The 24,752-nt window shown below is 35.8% G+C and overlaps 3 protein-coding genes across 5 annotated transcripts; all 3 read right to left on the reverse strand.

The window, feature by feature from the left end:
* LOC109728356 (L-type lectin-domain containing receptor kinase IX.1-like) lies at nucleotides 2,232-4,304 on the reverse strand. The gene has a single exon (XM_020258743.1). The coding sequence runs from the start codon at nucleotides 4,302-4,304 to the stop codon at nucleotides 2,232-2,234; it is 2,073 nt and encodes a 690-aa protein (XP_020114332.1).
* Nucleotides 10,584-13,020, reverse strand: LOC109727827 (non-specific lipid transfer protein GPI-anchored 2-like). Its single transcript, XM_020258021.1, has 3 exons — nucleotides 12,568-13,020; nucleotides 11,067-11,135; nucleotides 10,584-10,906 (listed from the first exon to the last, which is right to left on the reverse strand). Exons 1-3 carry the CDS (start codon nucleotides 12,911-12,913, stop codon nucleotides 10,788-10,790), a joined length of 534 nt encoding a protein of 177 aa, XP_020113610.1. The 5' UTR covers nucleotides 12,914-13,020; the 3' UTR covers nucleotides 10,584-10,787.
* Nucleotides 15,876-23,543, reverse strand: LOC109728238 (probable ADP-ribosylation factor GTPase-activating protein AGD14). 3 transcript variants are annotated; one of them, XR_002220941.1, is made up of 14 exons: nucleotides 23,085-23,542; nucleotides 22,860-22,921; nucleotides 22,506-22,593; nucleotides 22,353-22,414; nucleotides 22,162-22,258; nucleotides 21,584-22,027; nucleotides 19,511-20,062; nucleotides 18,998-19,135; nucleotides 18,809-18,922; nucleotides 17,634-17,711; nucleotides 17,093-17,222; nucleotides 16,934-16,979; nucleotides 16,320-16,491; nucleotides 15,876-16,172 (listed from the first exon to the last, which is right to left on the reverse strand). XR_002220941.1 is itself a non-coding variant. In XM_020258604.1 (14 exons), the coding sequence occupies exons 1-13, from the start codon at nucleotides 23,178-23,180 to the stop codon at nucleotides 16,419-16,421; spliced, it is 1,980 nt and encodes a 659-aa protein (XP_020114193.1). In that variant the 5' UTR covers nucleotides 23,181-23,543; the 3' UTR covers nucleotides 15,876-16,172; nucleotides 16,386-16,418. The 3 variants fall into 3 exon arrangements, 2 of the variants coding, with proteins under 2 accessions (XP_020114193.1, XP_020114192.1); XM_020258604.1 differs by having other exon boundaries at nucleotides 16,386-16,491; nucleotides 23,085-23,543; XM_020258603.1 differs by having other exon boundaries at nucleotides 15,876-16,491.

The following is a 24,752-nucleotide window of genomic DNA, read 5'->3' on the forward strand; positions in this document are numbered from 1 at the left end:
AATAGGACACGTTTTGGTTGATTTCTTTGGTTATAAGGAGTTAATGTTAATTCTTATAACGGATTTATGAGCCGTAAAGGCCTGCTGCGAAGATCAAAATATTTGTGGATATAAAGTATATATATGTGGGAAATTAACAATGGGTGCTGGTTAAATATTATCATCTTTAAGATTTTGTTTGGTTCGGAAATAATAAACATTAGGATATTTTTTTTATTTCTGAAAAAGCTTATTATTTCAAACTAGTTAAGAATAAAAGCAACTTTGTGTTTGATTTGCAATACTGCAATTCTCAGGAATATCTGAAATTGTATTTGGTTAATTTTATTGAATAGGAGAGGATAGCAGAAAAAAATGATTGCTGAATTTGATATAAAATATAATTTAATAAAAATAATTTGTTATAAAAATAATTTATTGTAAAAATAATTTTCAAAATATTTTTTGATAAATGATGATTTAATAAAAATATTTTTTATAAAAATAACTTTTCTCAAATTATACTTAATCTTAAATTTAATAAAAAAGTAATTTATTATAATAATATACTATACTATTTAAATATAAATAGTATGTATTAATATAGCATAATCAATAATTTTTAATAAAAATAACTTATTACAATATATAAGATATTATGTCTGTATAATTTAGTTTAATGTAATTTCTAATGTTAATAAAGTAAATCTTAAAATATTACTATTCTAATAAAAGGGTGAAATAGTTTATTCCAAACTATTTCAGAATAACCAAGCATAGCAAGATTTGACTAGAATAAAATATTCCGACAAAAAAAATATTTCGTTTGGTAGAACAGTAGTGATAACTTTTGTTTTTTTTGAGAGAGATAGGTAGCACGCTACCCGCTTCGTTTATTTCATTTAGAAATAAACTTAGCTAGAAATGTGAATCAACTAGGATTCGAACTTGGGTCTCGGATACCAACCATCAAGCCCTTTTGCCACTTGCGCTAGGGACGGTCGGTAGTGATAACTTTTGTTATCCCAATTTTATTCTCGAATCAAACCGGAAATAAGATGGAAAATGTGTTCCTTTATTTGTGAGGACCAACTTGCAATAAATAAGTTGAATGGGGATCGAGTACAAGATTGATTCAAAGGGAGCAGTAAGTTTACTTTGACCTAACAAACTGAAGAATTCCACAAACTGTAGGTAGGTATATTTGCAAGTCATTTGAATATAAGTAAATATTATCTATAAATTTTTAGGTAATCGACATTTTTATCCATATTCCTCCATGGGTGAATGGGTGGGGGTTTATCTATACATATAATGAAAGCTCAGTTCTACTGTGGCCAACGTGTCGCTTTCTCGGCGCCCNATTAAACTTGATCTACACTAGTAAAATTATTTGGAAACTAAATTTCATAATTTTTTGACATTATTTAACTATTAAACGAAAAATAAACGACTGAAAATAAAAATCTCATAAAAAATGATAATAAAAGATTTGAATTTAAGATCAGAGATACTAATTTTACTCTAAGTAGTGAATAAAATTTTTTATACAAATTTCATTAGATTTGGATTATTTTATACTGTTAAATTCACAAATGCATTACATCGGCTGTTAAAAGTCAATTTTGAGACTTTTTGATCACTTGTCAAATAATATTAAAAAATATAAAAATTGGTTTCTAAATATTTTTAATAGTATATATAAATCATATCTAACGGAATTGATAATCGATTCGAAAGTTGCATCATCCTAAACAACTTGGTAGTACGGAGACTTCCGTGCTACTGATAGTATAGCAATCTAATTTTATATATAGAGAGAGTTGAGCTAAAATACTATCTGTAGCAAACAAATTTCATTGCGACACATTTATTTTCGATGATGAAGACTCGAAATTAATGATCAGTATCGTTGAATATAATTTATGTTATTTAAAATATTTAGAAACCAAATTTATATATAAGATAAATTATGTGTCAATTTTTTAATTCTCTGTCGCTGATCATAATTTACAAAATTACATATCAAAATTTATTTGACTAGCTGGGTCGTTAGTATAGGTGACAGACAAGTACCGAGTAAGTTTTCCATCAAAGCGACATTCACCCGATAGCAATAGCCTGTATATCACTTGCAATTGCACTTAAGCATCAAAACATATAATTAAAAACAAAAAAAGAAAAGGAAAAAATTAATAATAAACGCAATGTTAAGCTACATCATGTAGTATTAATTGTAGCTCATCCATCAACTATTTAAGTCGCGAGGATGAGGAGGATTCAGAAGCAGTAGCCGAGTTCGTGGAGACGGAAACGACGCCGCTCGATGCTCCGGCGGACGATGAGGTATAATTGAAATTCAACAGGTCCGTCGGCGGTGCGCACGCCAAAACTGGCATCTTCGGAGGAAGAGCAGGCAACGGAATTTCGAAGCGCAGAACTCCGATCGCTTGTTTGACAGACGGCCGCCGGTTATAATCCGGATGAGCACAACACAATCCCACAACCAGCAAGCACTCCATTTCGCACTGTTCGAACTCGCCGTTCAAACGCTCGTCGGCCGCTTCAAGAATTCCGCCCCTCCCGTAGAGATCCCAGACCCACTCTATCAAACTAACTTTGCCCGGCTCTAACGCCTTCCTCCCGCAGGCGATTTCGAGTAAAACGACTCCGAAGCTAAAGATGTCGGATTCTTTACTGGCCTTTCCGGTGATGAAACATTCGGGGGCCAAGTATCCGATGGTGCCGGCTAAAACCGTCGTTTGCGAGCCGCGACTGTGGTCGATGAGCCTCGCCAGCCCGAAATCGCCGAGCTTGGCGTTGAACAACGAATCGAGCATGACGTTGCTCGACTTGATGTCGCGGTGGACTACGCACTGCTCCCACTCGTTGTGGAGATAGAACAAAGCCGAGGCCAAGCCTTGCGCTATGTTGTATCTCGCCGCCCACGGCAGCAGTCGCTCGGCGGCGCCGTAGAGATAGGAGTCTAGGCTTCCGTTGGGCATCAGTTCGTAAACTAGCAAGAATTCGCCGCTGCGATTGTGGCACCAACCGATGAGCTGCACCAGATTGCGGTGCCGCAACTGGCTTATCGTACCGACCTCAGACATGTACTCCTTTCTTCCTTGCCTTGACCCCTTGGAGATTCTTTTGATGGCGACGCAGAGGTTCGTACCCCTCAACGACCCTCTGTAGACGGAGCCGAAGCCTCCCTCGCCGAGCTTCTCGGCCTCGTCAAAGGTGTTCGTCGCGGCAACCAACTCGCTGTAAGGAAAACGATGGGGTCCCTTGCCTTTCTCGAACTCATCGTCGATGGGATCATCCTCGTCCTCGTCGAGGACATCATCTCCTTCTTTCGTGCCGACGGCCTTCTTACACCACAGAAGAAACCAAGCCACTCCGACCAAGCACAGCAACAAACCTACGCCGGCAGCGCCTAAGCCCGAAGCAACTAGAGCGTTGCTATTGTGCTTCTTCGTCTCATTTCCCGCGACCGCCGGTGAACTCGCGCTGGTGTTCTGGGGGTTCAAAGTCGAATCGAAATTCCAGTACAGGATCTGATGCAGCTCGATAGCGTGGCCGGTGGCAGCTGAGAATCCGACGGCCACCTCCTCCGGCAGAATTGCCTTCAAATCGACGACGCAAGAGAGGTTGAAAGTGCCGCTGAAGACTGCATGCTGATCGTACGACAGGAAGACACTCAAACGATTAGTGCCGTTATCGTAGTCGATCCACGCCGTTGCCCTGCCACCGCTGTCGATGGCCGTGGTCCAATTCTCATACGCCGTAGAGCTGATGGAATTAACGTCGATGCCGATGTGATTGTCGCTCGGGTCCCAGGAGTTCTTGTAGGTGTCGAACTCCACCGCGACAACCGTATTTGCGCTCGGATTCAGGGCAGTACTGTCGTTCTCAAAGAGGCCGAGTAAGCCGCCGCCGTTGAAGTCGGGGAGCGCCGGTGGAAAAGGTGAGAGGAAGAAAGCGAGACCGTCCCCGTAGAGCGTCGGGTTCATGGCCTGGATGACGAAAGAGAAGCTCGTGCGGAAACTAGCCACCTCATGGGTGGTGCGGTTCCAGAGAGGCACCGGATGGTTGTAATAGACTTGCCCGGAGCTATTGGTTAGGAGACCGACGGTGGTATCCTTGGTGAGGTTGATGACGGTGCCGTTCCATGTAGCGTCGTGTTTACGAGCGATGTCGGCCGACAGCACCGGATCGGAGAAGTTGAACTCGAAGGAGAGTGGCGTTGCATGGGGTATGGAGATGCAGAAGAAGGAGAAGAAGGAGAGCGAAATCCTAAAAGTCCACGAGTTGCAGGAAGCCATAGCCGTAGCCATAGCAATAGTTGTTACAATTTGCTTTGTGTTAGCAAATTTTCTCTACAGTTAGGCCGGCAGGGAGAAGGCCGGCAGAGAGAGAGACAGCATATCTCACGTTAATTAAAGCAGACACTCAGATAACGAGAATTCGGCGAAAAAAAAAAAAAGTGAAAAACAATTGAAAACAACTAATTTCTTTTATAGTTTACACTATTTTTTTTAACGTTTGGATTTAATATATTTTGATAGACTCCAAAGGCTTCAATTAAGCTAGAAAAAATTAAATAACACCAATAGCAAGAGCATAGTAAAATTTTTCGAAGTAACAATCTCTCTCTCTCTCTCTCTCTCTCTCTCTCTCTCTCTCTCTATATATATATATATATATATATATATATATATATGGTCCAGCTAGGATACTATTCACAGCACCAAACACTTGTTGCTACCAAGTTTTCCGCCGTTAGATTTAACCCTTCGATTATTTTCATCTGTTAAATTATACTATTTAACCAATAAGTCACTCAATCTTGGGAGATTTATATCATCCTAATCGTACATTTATTCATCCAAGGGTCAAAAATCTAATAGTACCAACAGCTTAGTGGTATTGATAGCTTTCTAGTGTGTGTGTATATATATATATATATATATATATATATATATATATANAAAGTGGAAGCACGGAGCCCTCCGTGCTTCCATAAGCATCCTAGCCGCACTATATATATATATATAAAGAGAGAGAGAGAGAGAATTGGGCTGATATACTATCGGTAGCACGGAGGCCTCGTACTACCAAGTTATTTTCAATGATGCAGCTTTCAAATCGACGATTGATTCCGTTAGACTTGATCTACCATATTGAAACTATTTGGAAATTAAATTTTATAATTTTTCGCCATCATTTACCTATCAAACGAGTACTCTAAAAATAAACAGTTGAAAATAAAAATTTTATAAAAAATGATGATAAAAGACTTGAATTTAAGATCAGAGATATTGATCTTACTCAAAATAGTGAAAAAAAAAATTATACAAATTTTATCAGATTTAGATTGTTTTACACCGCTAAATTCACAAACGCATCACATCTACTATTAAAATTGTCAATTTTGAGACCTTTTGATCACTAGCCAAATGATGTCGAAAAATTATAAAATTTAATTTTCAAATATTTTTAATAGTGTAGATCAACTCTAATGGAGCTAATCGTCGATTTGGAAGCCGTATCATTGAAAACAACTTGCTACCGATAATATACCAGCCTAACTCTCTCTCTCTCTCTCTCTCTCTCTCTCTCTCTCTCTCTATATATATATATATATATATATTAAACTATCCGAGAATGATGCGTTTATATTTTATTTTCAACATCAATTTCGTAAATTGTATGTTGTAAAACTTGTTCTGCGTACACGATGAAGGGCACTAAAGTGTAGAAAATGATGGGTGCAAAATGATCATCTCTTAACTTCCAAAATGTTTGCTTTCTTTCCTTTTTTAATATGATCCAACTTTCAATAAACAACTTGGATGGGTGTACACGATCCTTGTCTCAAGGGATAAGTAAACGATTAAACGACTCAAATAATAAGAACCATTGATTTGCACCCAAAAAAAAAAATTCAATGATCCTAGTATTCTATTCTATTTTCCTTGAGTAAATTATATAAATTGCTCACAGAATTTTTGATAAAATTTTCTTTAGGTCACATAACCTCTTTATGTATTCCAATCAACAAATTAAATTACCAACCGTCTCTAGAGCAAATGGCAAAAAGTTTGGTGGTTAGTATTCGAGACCGAAATTCAAATCCTAGTTAATTCACATTTCCAGTTAAGTTTATTGCTAAATGAAATAAACGAAGCGGGTAGTGTGCTACCTATCTCTCAAAAAAAAAAAATCAACAAATTAAATTTTAATTTCTATAATTATTGTGCTCAAATTTTTTATTTATTTTTTAGGATAAAACACTAATATAGCAGCCGATTTAGCTGCCAAAATATAATATGCATGCCAATGTATGCAGATAATTATTTTAGACAATATTGTATATTATACAACTCAGGATACTTATTTTTATCTAATATGGAACTATTATTTTTACCGCTCCATTAGCACACGCTAAATACTATTATAGTATGTGGTATAGACCCAATAAAATTGCATAAAGTTTTAATAAGGGCCAAAGACTTTGAATTTAGACTAGATAAGATGAAATGACTGCCATCTCTCAATAACATAGGACAAGAATTAGTTTTTTTTTTTTTTTTTTTTTTTTTTTTTTGTGTTNTTTTTTTTTTTTTTTTTTTTGAGAGATAGGTAGTATGTTATCCAGTTCGTTGATTTCATTTAGAAATAAACTGAATAGCTGAAAATGTGAATCAATTAGGATTCGAACTTGGGATCTCGGATGCCAATTACCATCAAACCCTTTGTCACTTGCGCTAGGGACGGTCGGTGAATTAGTTAAAATTTACTCAGCATGATTTAATAAACGGAATTTATGCCAATACTTTGTTCGGGGGACATCCTGACACATGATAAAAGGTTCGGAGAGTAATCTTTAGTAAAGTTAGCTGATATGCCTCTCCACCAACTTCTCAAATAAGTAAACAATCACTACTTGGTCTAATAAATATAGATTTTTTAAAAAAAAAGAATCTAAAAATATGTCAGTCACGTAGAATGATATGATATTTCCAACCAATCAAATTATTTTTTCAAAATTTACTCATCCCATCATAACTTTCTAAAAAATAATTTTATTATTTTTTTTAAAAAAAATATGATTAACTGAATATAAATAATGCGATATAACTGTTATATTGGCGACTTTTGAAAATTTGATTTCCAAGGTTGTATATAGAAAATAGGATCCGTTTTGCTCGGTTACTTTGGTCGTAAGGAGTTAATATTAATTCTTAGGACGGATTTGTGAGGCGTGATGGCCAGCTGACAAGATCAAAATAAGAAAACACGTACATAAACGGAAAGGTTTGTCCAAAGATTTGAGACAGGCTTTATGCCGGCCGCATATGAAGATGGATGACAACCCCAAGAAAGCAAAAAACGAGAATAATAATAATAATAATAATTTAGGTCCTTCTTCGTATGCATGCATTTAGCGCCGTTACATTAAAAAAAAAATAAAAAAATAAAAAAAAAACTACTCTTTCTATCGTAAGTGGTAAAGAATTTGGGGGTTGGTATCCAAAGTATCAAGTTTGATGTTTAGTTGTTTTATATTTCTTGCAAAGTTTATCTTAAAAAAAAATAAACAAAACGGATAGCATANTTAACTAAATTATATCCAAAATTTTAATTTTAAAATTTAGGTATTTTATATTTTTAATTAAGTTTAACGGATACCATACTTACCTTTCTCCCTTTTTTTTTAAAAAAAAAAGAGAGAGAAATCCTGATTAAGCAGTGGTTCATGTGTGTTACAGAATATTGCCAAAAATCAAAACTTTTATGGATAATACATTTTGGTTTTTGTCATCTTGCCCTTTTAAAACTACTGCAATGCTCATAAAATACAGACTTTGGAACGTGGAAATAAGTTATCTAATAATAAATATTTAATTTTGTTTTCTTAAATGATATTCACATCCTTAATTTAATAGCATAGTATATTTTACTTGCAAAAGATGATTATTTATTTTATTATAAAAAAATAATTTTAATACTGAGTATGATCATGATATGTAGCAGTCCCAGCTCCAGTTTTATACCAGGAGGGAATTAATCTATCAAGCTCAACTAGCTAATTACAAGCTACCACTCAAGTAACAGCAAAACAAATTTACAATTTAACAAAGGGGAAATTGCATGGTTAAGTCGCTAACCTTTTACCAAAGTATATCTTAATATATTTGTTATATAAATTTTTTTAGGCTATTGAAAGTTAGAAGTTTGATTTTTTTTTACTTTTTAAAAAATTCTAACATCTGATTTGATAAGATAACATATTTTACTTATAAAATGATAAGATAACGCTCATTCCTAATTCTGCGAAACGAGGCTCGGGCCTTTTGCTTACACCTTGGGCTCAACATGGACTATGCTATCCTTAGGTTTGCCCATTTTAGTGATATTCCTAGGGATCTTTCCTTTTGAAAATGTATAATTAATGTATACATGTAATGACATGTTTTGTTACTGTTAGAACAAAAGAAATTACATGCAATTACATTTTAAATTGAACAACTCGAACAATTGAAATATTACAAATATATTTAAATGGATGTTACAGTAAGTTATCAGCAAATGACCTGTGTTAGTTATTAGCCTATCACTGTAAAACAGGCTAGAGTTTTACTTAATTATTTTAACTCTCTCTGCATCAGAAATTCTAAACAGAAACCTAGTATATTGAATATAAATTTATCTCCACCACACATTTATTGCATATGTATTCTTCTTATGTGTGAGAATGCGTGTGCGCATGTAAAATTGCTTCTTTCCTTAAAATAAATAAATAAATATATTAAAAAAAAAACAGCAACAACCACATCAACAACAAAAACATATGTAATTTCTGAATTGTACCTTACAATAATAAAATTTACTTATGGATCGGATACGAAATGATCTAGGCCCATTAGGTTTTAATATTAGGAAACCAACCTATTACACACACCTTATGAAACTAAAGGGGTCTAGAATTGTTCTCACAAAACTAGAAAGGTTTAAAATTGACTCTAATGCTAGCTATGATACACAAAAAAAATCAATTTATAGGAAACAATCCAGAATATTAACACTATTACTGTTCTTCAGGTAATAAAGCATAAACATGGAATCTGATCAAACTTGTTGTGTGAATACTAATAAACTTTAAAGTGTGCTTTGGTTACAAAAAACCACAATCTACGATAACCCTGGAGCGATTTGAGCAATGTCGCAACCTCGTGCTGTACGCAAAGTCGTCGTGGGAACCTGCAACATATCAATCGTGGGTCATGCATAATCTCTGCAGTTCAATGTACCTTTCAAACACCATACACTATAAAACACATTTTAGTCAAACAATGACTCTAATTATTTGTTCAGTTAATTGATCGTTCGTAGCGCAAGTGGTAAAAGATTTGATGATTAATAATCAAAATTTTAAGTTCGATACCTTAATTGTTCAGTTAACTGCTGGGAATCCGGTACTCGCCTCGGTACCAGATTTTGAGAATCCGCAACCCGCTCGATACCGATTGCTGTGGATCCGGTACTGATTGTTGAGATTTCGAAACCGTTGCGTCAAATCGAGTTTTTACCATAAATCCGTCTCCTCAGCAGAAACTGATGCAATCATAAAAGAAAAAAATATGCGGGTAAAATAAGATTCAATAAATAAGAGAATATTATACCTGACTCCTCTTCTGCACAGATTAATTACAATCCAAGTCCTCTTTCTGAATCTTTTCTACCATTCTCTCGTCTTTTATACTCTCAGAAGACATCTCTCTCATACTGTGCATCCGTGCACAAGGTATACAAATGACCCACGGCTACGAAAGCCGCACACGTCCTCTTGCACCCATGCACTAGGTGCAACCAAAATCATGACTATCTTGACCATGCCATATGGGTGTGGCTAATCCATACCACTACCAAAAAACTAGCACATATGCTATATTTATAGTTTACATCAAAAGCTACTAAAATTCTAATACAATTAGGATTCCTATTCCGATAAATATGTAAATTTATATTTAGTTTATCTCTAATAAATTTAAATATTTATCCTAATCTAGTTAGATTTATAATCTAATTAATATTTAAATCTTAATTTATTTTTAATAAATTTAAATATTAAATTTTATCTAACTAGAATTCAACTACAAATCTAACCAAATCCTAACATTAACATCATCATGAAATTAGAAAAAAAAAAATAGAAAAGGAAAAAGTGAAACTCATCAAAAAGCTAGCTTTCTCAAATCTCAGTAACCCTATCATCTGTTCCTGAATCTATTACCTGTAAAATGACCTTTCCAACCCCCCAATCACACCAAAAAATACAGTTGAGAAATTAAATGGCTTGATAAATGCCACATGTGAGGCATTTACGGCGCCGAGTTCTTATTGATATCGTTGGGACGCGTTCTAACCCACCGCCGAATTCAAGTCGCCCTCATCAACCAACCATTATTGGCTATTCCCGTCACTTTAACATCCATGAATTTAATGCACGTACCCGACCCATTTAAAGCAAATAAATTTATTGAACAGATGCGGAGAAAAATAAAATAAAATAAGAAATTTTAAAAAAATAACATCCATGAATTCAATGCTAACGTAATTTTTCTAAAAAAGAAAAATAAATAAATAAGATACATTCACACAGAAGTGTTAAATTACATCACAAAATTATTGAAACTTCTATCTACTCCTCAATGAGAGATAGAGGGATAGAATGAAACACAAACATACAAGCTACAAAGGTGGAAACCAAGAATGAAAACATCTTTTTCAATTTGCATAGTCTAGAAGATTCCGGATGCGGCGATGGCGTACGATAGCGCGGCGAGGAAGGCCAGATCGACGGCTCTGAGGCCTCGAATGCCACGGTCGGCGCCCGATGGGGGGGCGGTCGGCGTCGAACCTATTTGAATATGAAACATCAAAATTTAGTAAGGTAAACCAGGAATTGTGCAATAAGGGAGCTCAAGATCATCTAACATGCACAAAGTTATAAACTCGTAAAATTATAAGTTTTCTAAAAATAGTGTTTTAATATTTTATATTCAGTATGTTTGGCATACCGGGCAATAGCGGGCTGGTTCCCGGAGATGGGGCTGGTGAAGGCCCAAAATTTATGGGGAATCCGATCGCTGCATAACAACATTCAAAAATCCAAATACCAGAAGTTAACTCATAAGATTCAAATATAACGACTCGACTCGCTAACAATAATAATTTCTTGGATGCAAAAAATCAGCCCAAAATATTTAAGTTCAGTTATTATTACTAGTATGCGAGTTATTATTATAAACTGATCCAAATCAGTATCCCATTCGATGTAGGACTATTGGGGGTGTTACACAAATATATCATATAGGAAGTTTGGAAATTGTAATGTAATGAACTGTAACATTTTTGAACTTTTGAGGGTGAGCTTAGAATTGTAACACAATTTAAGACCGTTTGGTGTTGAAATTGATGAAATAATGTAAAAAAGTGTTGTTTCAGAAGATAAATGCTTCGAGCTAATTTAAGCATTAGGCTATTGCAAAAGCTTCAAACTTTTCTATAAATATTGGTAGGTAAAAATATATGGAAGTAACCTAATTTATGATCTATTTTGGCACTACTATTCTAGCAAAAGAAAATTAATTAGAGCAATTTACTGAGAAATATTAATTTTTTTTAATGTCTTAACACATCATTGTTTAAGAAATACTTTCAATCTATCCATAAACTCACACCAGCTTAAACAAGGTACACAAGTATGGAGACCACCCAACTATATGTCCGTTTGAAATGGACCCCTCAACTTTAACTTTTTTTTAAAATTGTTTTTAGTAAATGAAATTGGACTAACAACTAATAAAATCATTATATTTGATACAATTTTTAACCAAACTAAGTTTAAAATCTCAAATAAAAAAATAAAAAGTTAAAAGAGTCTCAATGCCCCAAATAAAAAAAAATTTTAAAAAAAATTGAGAGATCTATTTCAAAACGACCTACAATTGCCTTCCCACATTTTTAAACCCCCAATTAAAAAAAAAGAAGACAATTTATTTTTTTTTAAATAAAAAAATATTGATGAGACTAGCTTTGTAGCATTATAGCTAATTTTTAGATTTCAAACTTATCATTGCTCAAAAAAACAAAAAAAGCGATTTTGCTTGTATATTCCTTGCACTCCTAATATCTAAAAAATACCTTTTTAAAATTCAATGTCATTAGTAAACTCTTAAAAGAGAGAGAGAGAGAGAGAGAGAGAGAGAGAGGAGATATTTGAAATATTTTAAAAGTTTTAAAAGTTATGTTAGATATTATTTGAAAAGGGCAAAAAAAAAAAGAAAAAAAAGAAAGTAAAGTGCAATATAGCAAATCCCCACTACCAAGTGTGGTAAATTACCGACCATCTCTAGAGCAAGTAGCAAAAAATTTAATAATTGATATTCGAAATTTCAAATTCGAATTCTAATTAATTTATATTTTCAGCTAAGTTTATTTCTAAATGAAATAAGAGAAACATGAGCATTCTACCTATCTCTCAAAAAAAAAAAAGTGTGGTGAAATGCACGGGCTCACCTGCGCAGAGGCTGAGGGGCGGGGTGTCGACGCGGCAGGCCTTGGGGAGGGCGAGGGCGCGGGCGGTGTCAATGGAGATGCCGTAGGCCGCGGCCGCGGTGCCGTTGAGCAGCTGGCAGAGGCAGACGGGCTGCGAGTCGACCAGCGCGGCCAGCTCCGGGCAGCACGCCTTGTCCGGCCGCCGGTCCTTGCTCCCCGGCGTCACGTACCCCAGGCAGTCCGACGCGTTCAGCACCGCCGTCATGCAGTCCGGCCCCGGCGCCGGCGCCGGCCCCGACCCCGCTGGCGCCTCCACCTGCGCTGCGAGCGCCGCGGCGAGAACTCTAACAATCGAATGCCGCGACATGATTTGGAGATTGGGATTGTGTTGTGTGTGTGTGTTTGTGGTAGCGTGGGGGTTATATGAGTTTGGGAGTGTATGTAGAGAGAGGGGCGGTGGTATTAAATGTGGTCTATTGCCCAACCTACCAAGCTGTATTTATACGTCTCCGGGAGTAGTGGGGCAAAAATTATACGGGCATCGTCGAGGATTCGGATGGGCGCCGCGTGGCCCGCACGCGCCCATCCTCGCCCTCCTCTCCCCTCCGCCAACGTTTCTCTCTCTCTCTCTCTCAATCTCTCTCTCTTTTTAAAAAATGGAGCTTTTTTTTTTTTTTTTTTTTGGGTTTTCGAGGGTCAGACCACGCGGTGCCTATCGGCATCATCCCCAAACAATTTGTTTGGGAACGATGCTCAGAAAATTTTGCCTGGAGTAGTGGGCATGCATTCCTGCTTTGCTGGCAACGAATTTATGAGTATTTTTAGTTTTTCTGCGCTGGTAGAAAATACTCTCGGTTGTACTCTGCATAATACATCCGTTGTATTATTAATGTAGTGTTTCTAACCAGTTATATTATTTTTTAAATTATATTTATATTATCAAAATTATTAAAAAATATTTTTGTTTTATTTATTTTAAAAAATATAATTAATTAATTATTGATGATGTAGTGTAATTGTTACGTAATAGACTTTCTTAATGTGATGCAGTGCAGTGTATCTCAAGCCGCATTCCATCTTTGGACGGTACTGACCCTTAAATAGCACCATCCATCTACGTGACATAAATCTTTTATGTTTCTTTATTCTAAAGTATAGTCTAAATTTAAGAATAAAAATATTTACCTTCTTTTTTGAGAAAGGAATAATTTGTTATCGTTTTCTTCATTAAATAAATAAACTAAGCTACAAAGTGAGACAATTAGGCCTTTTGAGGAGGAAAAAAAATGTACACACAGAAAAAATTTTAGAAATGGAGAAACGAAAAGAAGATTGTAAGAAGCTGTCTCGGAAAGACCTTTCTCTTCTTAAAAATTATAAAATATAGTCTAAATATTTATCCTTCTAAATATTATTTTTATTATCAAACGCAATCTTAGAATTATTTCTTTGGTTTCTAAAAAGATAATTTTTATAATTTTTTCATATTTTTCATTAAAAAAATTAATGTTTTTATATTTTGATATTTTTATTCGGAAAAACAAAAATTGTGAATAACAATATTTTTGATAGAAATCTTTTTTTATTAAATAATAATTTTTCAATTTTTTTTTGGGGAAAATCAAACACTCTCTTAGCTATAGACGGATTTTCTTTTTCTTTTTTTTTTTCTTTTTTCTGCTCATACTTTTTGGAAGGAGGGGTCGGGGGTGTGAACCATGGGGAGAGATAAAGATTCCTAGCTAGCGAAAGTAGGAGAAAAGGCCAAAAACTTGGAGTTGGGTTTCGTACGTCTTGGTGCATGCCGTAACAAATAAATGAAGGTTGAAGGCTGAATATGATTACTGCATAAATGAAATAATTGACGAGAATACAGTTTTTCACTACCTGATTTTGTTTTCCGCGTGAAAACCAAAACTGATAATTGAGCTAAACTGTTTCAACGCAGCCTCAATTCGCAATCTACGAGGTGCGGTTACGTTATAAAACTTTTTTTTTTTTTTTTGAGAGATAGGTAACACTACCTGCTTCGTTTATTTTGTTTATAAATAAATTTAGCTAGAAATGTGAATTAACTAGGATTCGAACTTGAGTCTCGGATACCAACTACCAAGTCTTTTGCCACTTGCTCTAAGGACGGTCGGTGAAACATATTTTTGGAATGGTATAATAATTATAGATAATGAATTAAAAGAATTAGAGCTTTTTTGTAAATAATATTGTAGAATTTTTTTTTGTAAGTATATCATTGCCCATCCTACATGATACAAGTTCATTTAAAACACTGACTCAGAGAAGCTTTTATTATTCGAACTTTAACTCCTCTACTCCCTTTTAGGACATCTGTGTGACACTTCCTAGAAAGCTTGAGAACCCCAAAGAAGTAAAGGCAGTTTGTTACTAATCAGTGTCAACATTATTATGCTGAGCTAAGATATACAACATTATTATGCTGAGCTAAGATACAAGTTCATCATGGATATGCTTTGGGTCTCGGGGAATTCGCTCCCTATAGACTAATATTGATTTGCTGACAAATAAATATGACCTTTGTGAACTAAATAGTAATAAATATATGAGCTAAATAAAGACTCATAATATCTATGACAACACAAATAGTTTATACAAGTAAAATTTTATGACTTGTAACGTTATTTTGTCATAAATCTTCTAAAATAAGACTATTGATACACTGACAAGCATATCAACGTCAATTTGAGAGCCGCATGAAAGGTATTTAAAACATTACCTGCCTATATTATGAACTGTTTTCTCCTCTTCTCCACGTCTATCCCTTTTTCCCCCGTGCGACGGTTGAGTGGGACAAGAGTGATGCCTACCGGAGAGTGGCGTCTCAGCCTAAACAACTGTTCTCAATTAATTAGATCACTATCGAAAGGTGCAATCCCGTCCATGTTTAGTTTCCCGTTGCATATGGTTTTGTAACATTTGCAATAATTTGATCTATAGAGCTTCTCAACTAGCATTTACATAAATACATCCATCAAATTGCAAGTGGACACCAATGCTTAAAGAAAACCAATTGTACCAATAAAACGATTGGGACCAAACTAAAAACTCCTAAAGATGTGGACCGTGACGCAATTATTAAACAAAACGGAACAAGAACATTCACCCAGCAGAAACATACTGAGATACTAGTGAGCTATTACATTCAGCATCCGAATCTCACAAGCTTTTCTGCTCGGTACTCTGGATTTGATAATACATTATTGAGTTCGAATAGTATAGGATTTTAGTGGAAGCACACAAAGTGGAATGCATCAAACAATCCCCAATTTTTTTTGAAAAAAGAAAAGAAAAAAGAATCATTAGAAACATCGTCAGACGCTATATGGTATTACAAAACCCTATAGTCATGACACATGAGAATAGTTGAGCAGAGAAACATAAAAAAAGTAAATTAAAAAAAAATCCAAACATGGCCTTCTCAGTACATAAAGAATTGGAATTCCTTAATAAGATACACTACTGTATATAGGTAAAGGTGATGGAAACAATCAATACAAGGAAAACCAGCAAAAATGAAATCATGCTACATTGCTCTCCTTATCTATTTGCATTGGAAAGCCGATGAAGCACGCCTCGAGTGCTATTTGAAGTTTCTGCCAATTCATAAAAAAATTAAATTCGAAAAACATCAGGGTGCAATCTTTTGATCTTTCAACATAGCTCGGTACTTAGGAAGGGAATATTTGCACAAACAACACACTGACGATTTTTTTTCTTTCCTTAAGTGGAATACTAATTACCTTCAATTGATAATTTCTTCGCCTACGTGACGTATCAACAAATGTGGGAGAAGCAAAAGACCTTACGTGGAGAACTTTGACAAATTCTTTACAGGCACTTCATGCAAATGGATTCCCTCCAAGAGTTGCATTCCCACCAAGAGATTCTATGGGATCTTGCGGCGATAAATTCCTGTTAACATGACCACATTTCGGTTGAAATTTCATACAACGCTCATCAAGTAAAGGGTTTAACTTACTGAAGTTTACCCCAGATTTTAATTACAGTCTCAGAGTATCAATTGTAGTAATTTAGCCCCAAAAATTGTCCTGCGAAACTATTAACTCTTGCCATTAGTCCATCATGTTATAGAAGAAGATGCCATATCAACATCATCACTGGAGTTTACTCAAATGTCAGATTTTTCAGGTCGGTCCTACAGTCTCATGATGCTGAATGGCATTTTTTTTTCAGCTAGGTCGGACAAAGAAAGGACCTAATTTACAGCACAAAAAAAACTTTAAGAGACCAAATTGTTAACAATGAAACTCTGGGAACTTATTGACATTGGGATCAAACTTCATATTCTGAATTTGCAATTAAACCCTATGTATAAGTAGTTTAAGCAACTTACGGTATTTGAGTATTTGGTGCATGTCCACTCATGTATGCTAGTCCTGCTGAAATAGTAATGAAAGATCAACTGATGATGCTTGAAAAAAAAAAAAAAAAAAAAAAAACAATGGTGAAGTTTTAGTTTCTCACTGAAAAGGAAACAATATTTTGAACTTACCCGGGGGAAAGGAAGGATAATACAAAAAGGCGGGATTCTGAGGAAACCATGGTTGTGCTAAGCTGGCAACATAATCAGCTGGAGCTTCCGGATTTGGCAATACTGCTTGTAAAGAGCTCATGTCCAAAAACTGCAGCAGAAGATAAACATCAGGTTAGGTCCTCATTAGTTACAGTTAAGAGGAAGTGCCACATATCATTCAAGAGGCTATGGAAACATTAATATATAGATCTTGTAAGCAAAAGATTTCCTTAAATTTCTGACAGATCAACCTATCTTGGTTTAATATGCCCTAAAGATAATAAAACAATATATACAAGTCAAAAACTCTTTCAAACTGACTGTAAATTTTTCTTGATTCGTGAATATCCCAGTCAACAAGTTGACTTCAGGTTGACTGTAGATCCCATCCAGGATAAAGTGATATTATTTACTAATCTGTCTCATCAACTATAAATTTGCTGGCATATGTATTGTCAAAGTGAAGGTATAAAGTGTAGCTTTTAGCAATCATAATAAACCAAGGTTAGAAGCAACTCACCGCATCCTTGACTTCCAACTCTGACTCAAATGGGAGATCAAAAGGATTTGTTGACTTTGTTGTCTGAGAGACCACTCCCTGGGGAATTGAAAGAAAACCGCAAATTAAAAATACTTGTGCATATCTGTACTACAGGTATTGTATAGCCGCTCTGACGCTATGGCGTAGTGGTGCTCTTTTGATGCTTACTGATGAAACAACCAAAGACATTATGATGTTGCTTAATCATTGTTCACATACGCATGCCTACATGCATGTGTTTGTATCTACACCAAAAAAAAACACATACACACATACAAGTGCAAACATACAAGCACACACATGCACAGACAAGCACATGTGAGCACGTGCGTGCAAATCCACACATGGCTACATGAACCATAACCCAGATACGTATATATGGCATGTGTGAGCATGATTATGTACGTATAGCTAAATCTATATATGTACACAGACAGAGAGACACACGCAGAGCACTCACACAGTGCACTTATGTATTTATGTATACATGTAAATATGTATATACACAAGTACATACACATGCATATGACCATTATCTTCCTTTTCAGGTTGGCATTTCACCATATAAAACTCACAATTTGTTTAGATCATCCCCACACCTCAAAATGGAAAACCATGTTGATGTGAATTTTGGGATAAAGGTGCCAAAATATAAATTTGTGTAGAGATGAAGAGACCATAATATGGTTTGAACCATCAAGTTGACGACAGTTGACAAATGTAATATAATATCAAATTCAAACAGGGATTAATTATCCAGAAAGGAACTAATGCAGAGTTCAATACCATTTTGAGAACTTAATTACAGATCCACGCATGCATAATACCAAAAACAAGGTGAACCAATAAAATAAACCATATAAATCACACTTCTTAGCTTCACCACAATAGCTGAACCAATAACGACATCTTCCCACCATACAGTCTTGTTCAGTCAATAGATAGTTGGTGATATTAATTTGAAAATAATCACTTTATCTGTTTATTTGCTTAAATATCTCATAATGGGGAGAACACCGATTCTTGAATTGACAGAAAAAGGACTCTGAAGTATTCTCTCCTTTCTCAATCTCAAACAACGAAAAACCACCACTAGCATATGTGGACCCAGTCTAAAAATGATGACCGTGAGTGACTTCATAAATATAACATACCGGCAATGATTGAAGTGATGCTGAAAAAGATGATTCTGCAAAACCACCAGATGCAAAATTAAGACCAGCGCCTATGTCATTACCATCTGATTTTCCAACCTCCTCGACCAACTCCTACAAAGGGATTAAACATAAGATAGGCTGTTCAGACCAAATAAAATCCTGTCGAAGTACCAAACAAGGCAGCACCTTTGAAGTTCCAATTCCAGCATGATCGCCAGATACAAAAGACCGGGGGAAAGGAACATGTGGCACGTTGATTTGTGGTTGGTTTCCAAGCGAATTATGATGTACATTAGCAATAGAGTCATCAAAAGCATTCCAAGGCTGCAAAATCAAATTTTGAATGAAATTATAGTTTCCAGATAAACAGCCCATCTGCACATCATCTTCGATTATAACTTACAGGTTGTTGGGTTGCAAGGGAATGATGAAAAAAACGTTTTCAACGGAAAACATTTAGATGGGAAAATAATGGTTCTGATGTTTTGTGAACGAAAACTAATGCCAGTTCAGTGATTGGTTCGGAGGGAAAGGATATTGTAAAAGGTAATCAGAATTAGTGATGTTTTGCCCTAAGAGAGGCAAGAAACGGCCCCAATAACAACTATTAAAAAAAATTGTATTGCTTTAGAACCAATATCTACGAAAAACTTCACCAAACTACTGGAATTTACACTAAAGAATAAAGAGAATATCTACCTGAAACTTTTCTTGGCCGGAAGTTCTCTCAGCTTCATGTACACCTACATGCCACTGATTATCTGTCAAAGAGATAGGTCCTGAAGCCATTGGATTTTGAACCAAAACCTCTGTTTTCAAGGCATCCATCACTTTAGGTACTCCACCAGGAGGTGGAATTAAAACAGAAAGCATTGTATTTGGATTTGAATCAGAAGCAGAACTAGCATTATTAGGTAAGTCAAATGTAGCCCATCCTTGATTTTCTGAGAATGGTGTTGAAGACGGTTTCTGCTCAGGAGGAGCCAAAGACGAAGGCTGATCGCCGAAGCCAGTGATTGGATAAGAGTAAGCAGCTGATGGTTGCGTGATTGGTTGATTGAAAACTTGGTTTGTGGAACGCAAGGAGGCATGCGGTTGGGCTGAAAGGGGAGATGGAGATGCTACTGGGTGCTGGTTTCCAGTAAATTGAACAGGCTCTGCAGCAACATCAACTATGCTGCAAGAATCAACTGATTTTCTAGATAATGTACTGCTTTCCAAGGATCCGAAACTGCCTGACGATGCAGTTCTCTGAATATAGAAAAAAAAAGAGTGTTATATTTCACTAATTATTGAAGGTTCCATTGATCGTTTCAGCAGCCACAGCATGCCCATAGTTAGCAAATCACGATTTAGCAAAAATACTTTACAAAACATGATGTTCTATTATTCAACTTCTAAACTCGACAATATGACACCTTAACAGTCCAGCATCAGATGAAAAAAGAGTTATGATTGTATATCTAAGGACCAAAGGCTCCATTATTATTAATTATGCTTAAGCATTTTGGGCCGGTGGTTTGGTTTCACAAGTTATTAGTGCCGGGCCCAGCGAGCCGGGTCATTACATTTTGTATGAGAGTTAGTTTGCCAGCCATAAGTGTGAGAAAATTTTCATATCGCTTGATGATCAAGGGCTAGGAAATGGATCCGCCAAGGACGTGAGTATCTAAAAAGAAAAAATGTGACACCTTAATAGTCCCACATTAGATAAGAAAGAGATTATGAATGGATATATAAGGACAAATGACTCTATCATTAATAGCTAGACTTAAGTATTTCGGACCGATGATTTGGGCCTAACGAGTTATTAATGGTAGCAGACTGGGTCATTATAAACAACATGGTAAAACATTTAAGGCCCTGTTTGGATACATGAATGTCTTGTTCATTATATCCTCTTGATTTGCTTAGAAAATTTGTATATTTGGACGATGAGAAGTGTGATCAAATATTTTCAATTGATTATCATATTTGGCCTTCAAGTCATTTTTTCATAAAATCATGGATAAGAAGACATTTCAAGAAGTAAAAATCATATTTTCTACTTGCTATCATACTAGAAAATTCTTATACCGAGTAAGTTATCCTTGAATAACTTATTTCGACATCCAAACAGGACCTAAATGAGAGTCAAACAATATTCTAGAATTGCGAATTTGTGTATGACATGATATAGATTGAATAGTTCAAAATAAAATATCATAACTGACAATTCTGTTGTCTACTATGAATGTTGGTGATAATATATGGTTTAGTGATTAACTGATTATATATATCTTAATATTTGTATATATATATATATAAGGTGTACAGGTGGTTCCATTTTTAAGTATATACATCAATAATAAAATTGTCAATTTTTCTATTCATTTTGCAATACTTTAATTTTTTTAAAAAAGTATCTTCGTATAACACGACAAGATGTGTAGATTCAGGAAAAATTTATAAAAATCATGAATTGTTTATTTCTTTTTCTAGAAGCATGTCAAATGTTAACTATTTTTAATTAGACATGTGCGTTTATACAAATACTTTACATGAATTGACTATGGGCAAGACCCCCTTGCCAATTGGCTTTTAGCACAGCACATGCCGTAACACACACGGTGCAACACTTGGCATATTCGATGGGGACCAAGTACGGACCCATTATATGTGTATGCAGGAATTAGCAAGGGGGGAGATGGCACAGCACGGTCGGCCTCTGCCTACCAAGGCACTTGGCAAGTTCATAAGACATAGACAAATTAATAAAAGATGTTCTATAACCTGTGGACGTTGGATTCCATCTAAATCCCTTCGAGCAACCACATCAGAATGCTCATTTAGAATCTTGGGCTGATCTTCAATAAGAACATCCCTTAATTGGTGTACAGGAGGACTGTGGTACCCTGTGCCCTGAGAACTTGGTGACTTCGCATCATACCTGAACTGATCACTTGCGCTAGAGAGTGAGAAATCCGAAAATCTTGAACCAGAACTCTCATTGGCAAACCTATCTTCGTACATGTTCTCACGCATACGACCAGGGCTAAATATGAAGCTACGTAACCTCCCCTCATAAATTGCCCGATCTGAACCTGGCCTTCGGCTGAGCATACTTGCTTGTTTTCCGTACCGTCTATCCTCATATTGATCATCATAAGGTGGGCTCTGAGAATAAGAATGATAAGAGCTTGCCCTTCTTACATCTTCTTCATGGTTCTTGAGATTCTATTGAAAATATGGAGGACTAAGGTTAGAATAGATCAACAGGTTGGATGCATCAGTAACAGAAAAAGTATAACGTATAGGATGCTATGATACAAATTAATACTCAATGTTAGGCTGATTTAGAACTATGTCACCTCCAAATCTCTAGGCACCCTTTCAGAGGACCTCCCCCCAGCATATTTCTTATTCACATAAACACTTCTGATGAAATCCCTTATCTTCTCAACGTTGCTGTATCAAAAAACAAGGGCAAACTAGTAATCTTTCATTGTGCGTAACATATGATAGATAACTAGTGCAATAATATGAATGTTTTATGTTTCACCTGTTGTCTGGCAATCTCATGCGCTGCATGTCCCAGTCTTTCAAATATATTTCTCTTGCACGCTGAGACAAGTGAGTATCACATAAGACCAGAATAGGCCACTAAATGGTCAGCTTAAATAGAGCAAATAGTAGGATGTGACTAATTATCTACCTGATTACCACCTTTCTGGAGGGCCTCAACTTCCTGCCTGTTAAACTTGCCCAGGGAAACCGACTTAACCCGGTGCGTGAATTCACGACTGTACAACAAATAAGCAACTTATGTCAAAGATTGCCATGAAATTTTCAGGAATTTGCAAAAGCATCACTTTCATTAGTAGACAAGACAAGTACATATTTAAATTCAACGTTTAAAAAATTAAATGACAACGCCCATTTCTTTAGTACTTAGTACAATCCGGTAAAGGACACCTAAAGCGATCCTCAATAATGATCGAAGCTTCTTCTAAGGAAAAGCAAACAACAGAAATGAAAGAATCCAAGAATATCCATATATACTACTCACTGTATTCCGCTGCACGTAGCACACACGAAGGTCCAAAAATCCATACACACATACTGCACACTCTGTATTTTCAACACAAAAATGTATAGTTAGCTTCTTCAATAATCTTCATCCTTAAACAAACAAATGATCCAATAAACCACAATAAAATCTACAGCAGATGCTTTTGATGATGCAAATTAGAGAAAAAGACATTGAAATTTGCAAAAAAAAGAGAACCAGTACCGGGCTATTGCAATTGATGCATCGCCTATTTGGAGGCAACTTCATGAGACCTCTGATGATCTTCTCATTCCTCTCCTCCTCCCTCTTACTACTCATCCTGTCCGATACTAACCCCGATCCCCTAGCAAAAAAATTCAGGGGAGCAAATCCGAAGCCCTAGCGAATACCAGCTACAGGAAACCACCCGCGAAAACACCACCAAAAATCCACCCCAACGGACTCGCCCACGTCCTCGTCCTCGTCCTCGTCCTCGTCCTCGTCCTCGTCCTCGTTCAAGAGCTAGGGCCTCCTCTCTCTCCCGCTCCCTCGAGCTCTCCGCGTCGGCGGAATCGCGGATCGCTCGATTAGGGTTAGGGTTTTGCGGGGAGGAGGAAGGAGGAGGCGACGACGAGGAAGGGGAGAAAGGGGGGAATCGCTGATGTGGGTGGGGAGAGGAGAGACACAGAAGGGGTTTGAAAGGGGAAAAGGGCTATATATAGTGGGAGGGTAAATTCTGTTCATTTCCACTCGGCCGGTAACGGAGCGCCGCGAGCCGGGATAAAATCGGGGCCGTCGTTGTAACGGTTTTGATGGAGGGAAGTTTTAACGGACTTCAGTTGGGGCTGCTGCAGCAGCAGACTGGTTCGGGCGTCAGAGTAAATTATAAAAAAGGAAAATTGCAGGTATTTTCTCAAACTGCTCAAAATAAAAGGGTCTGACATTTTTTTTTTTGGGAAAATTTTAAACACCCCTGTAGTTTTTCAGTTTTTTAATTTTAGTACCATATGATTTAAAATATATCAAGTTAGTTTCTTGTGGTTTCGCACTTTCTCATTTTAGTACTATGTGGTTTAAAGTGTATCAAATTAGTACTCTGTGATTTTATTTTTGTATCAAGTTAGTACCATGTGGTTTTATTTTTGTATCAAATTAGTACCATGTGGTTTTATTTTTGTATCAAATTAGTACCCTGTGGTTTTTAAACCACAGAAGTACTAAAGTGAGAAAGTGCGAAATCATAGGGTACTAAAGTAAGAAAGTGTGAAACCACAGAGTACTAACTTGATGCACTTTAAACCACAGGGTACTAAAGTGAGAAAGTGCAAAATCACAGGGTACTAATTTGATACATTTTAAACCACAAGATACTAAAGTGAGAAGGAGTGAAATCACAAGAGGGGTATTTGAAGTTTTCCCTTTTTTTTTGCATTTTAATTTATTATAATTTTTTTATTTTAAATTATATAATTTTATAATTAAGTTCATTAAATGATGACGTTACAGATTTTAATTGATAGAGCACTTCCGCTCGATTCACCCCAAATGAGATTTTAAATGAGGCTTAAAAATAAAAAATTAATCTATTTCGTACTCATCCGGGTTCGCTGAGGAAACGAAACTAAAGATGGAGAACTTCTAAAAACTACGCCTTTCTCAACTTATCACAAATAGGATGGTAAATAGAGAAAAAATTAAAATAAAAATTAACTAGTTTCAAATCCACTCCAATCCGTCAATAATAAATCAGGGGAGGTGGAAAACTCCTATAACCTCTAGATCTGCTCGATTTGCATCTCTAGTGATAGTAAGTAAATCATGACCACAGCAGTGTTACATTACACTAGTTAACTAATTTGAAATGTGAAATTTAATTTTAATAATTTAAAAAAATTGATGCAGAAATTATAT

Source organism: Ananas comosus, linkage group 23 (genome assembly GCF_001540865.1).
Source record: "Ananas comosus cultivar F153 linkage group 23, ASM154086v1, whole genome shotgun sequence".
In the NCBI taxonomy this organism is placed as follows: domain Eukaryota; kingdom Viridiplantae; phylum Streptophyta; class Magnoliopsida; order Poales; family Bromeliaceae; genus Ananas; species Ananas comosus.

Excerpts from the sequence above, each read along its gene's own strand:
- LOC109728356 (XM_020258743.1), bottom strand. The coding sequence starts at position 4,304 with ATGGCTTCCTGCAACTCGTGGACTTTTAGGATTTCGCTCTCCTTCTTC.
- LOC109727827 (XM_020258021.1), bottom strand. The coding sequence starts at position 12,913 with ATGTCGCGGCATTCGATTGTTAGAGTTCTCGCCGCGGCGCTCGCAGCG. Across the intron at positions 11,136-12,567 it reads GCCCCTCAGCCTCTGCGCAG|CGATCGGATTCCCCATAAAT; the intron begins GTGAGCCCGTGC and ends GTTGTTATGCAG. Across the intron at positions 10,907-11,066 it reads AACCAGCCCGCTATTGCCCG|GTTCGACGCCGACCGCCCCC; the intron begins GTATGCCAAACA and ends ATATTCAAATAG.
- LOC109728238 (XM_020258604.1), bottom strand. The coding sequence starts at position 23,180 with ATGAGTAGTAAGAGGGAGGAGGAGAGGAATGAGAAGATCATCAGAGGT. Across the intron at positions 22,415-22,505 it reads TCCAGAAAGGTGGTAATCAG|CGTGCAAGAGAAATATATTT; the intron begins GTAGATAATTAG and ends CACTTGTCTCAG. Across the intron at positions 16,492-16,933 it reads GCACCAAATACTCAAATACC|GAATTTATCGCCGCAAGATC; the intron begins GTAAGTTGCTTA and ends TCATGTTAACAG.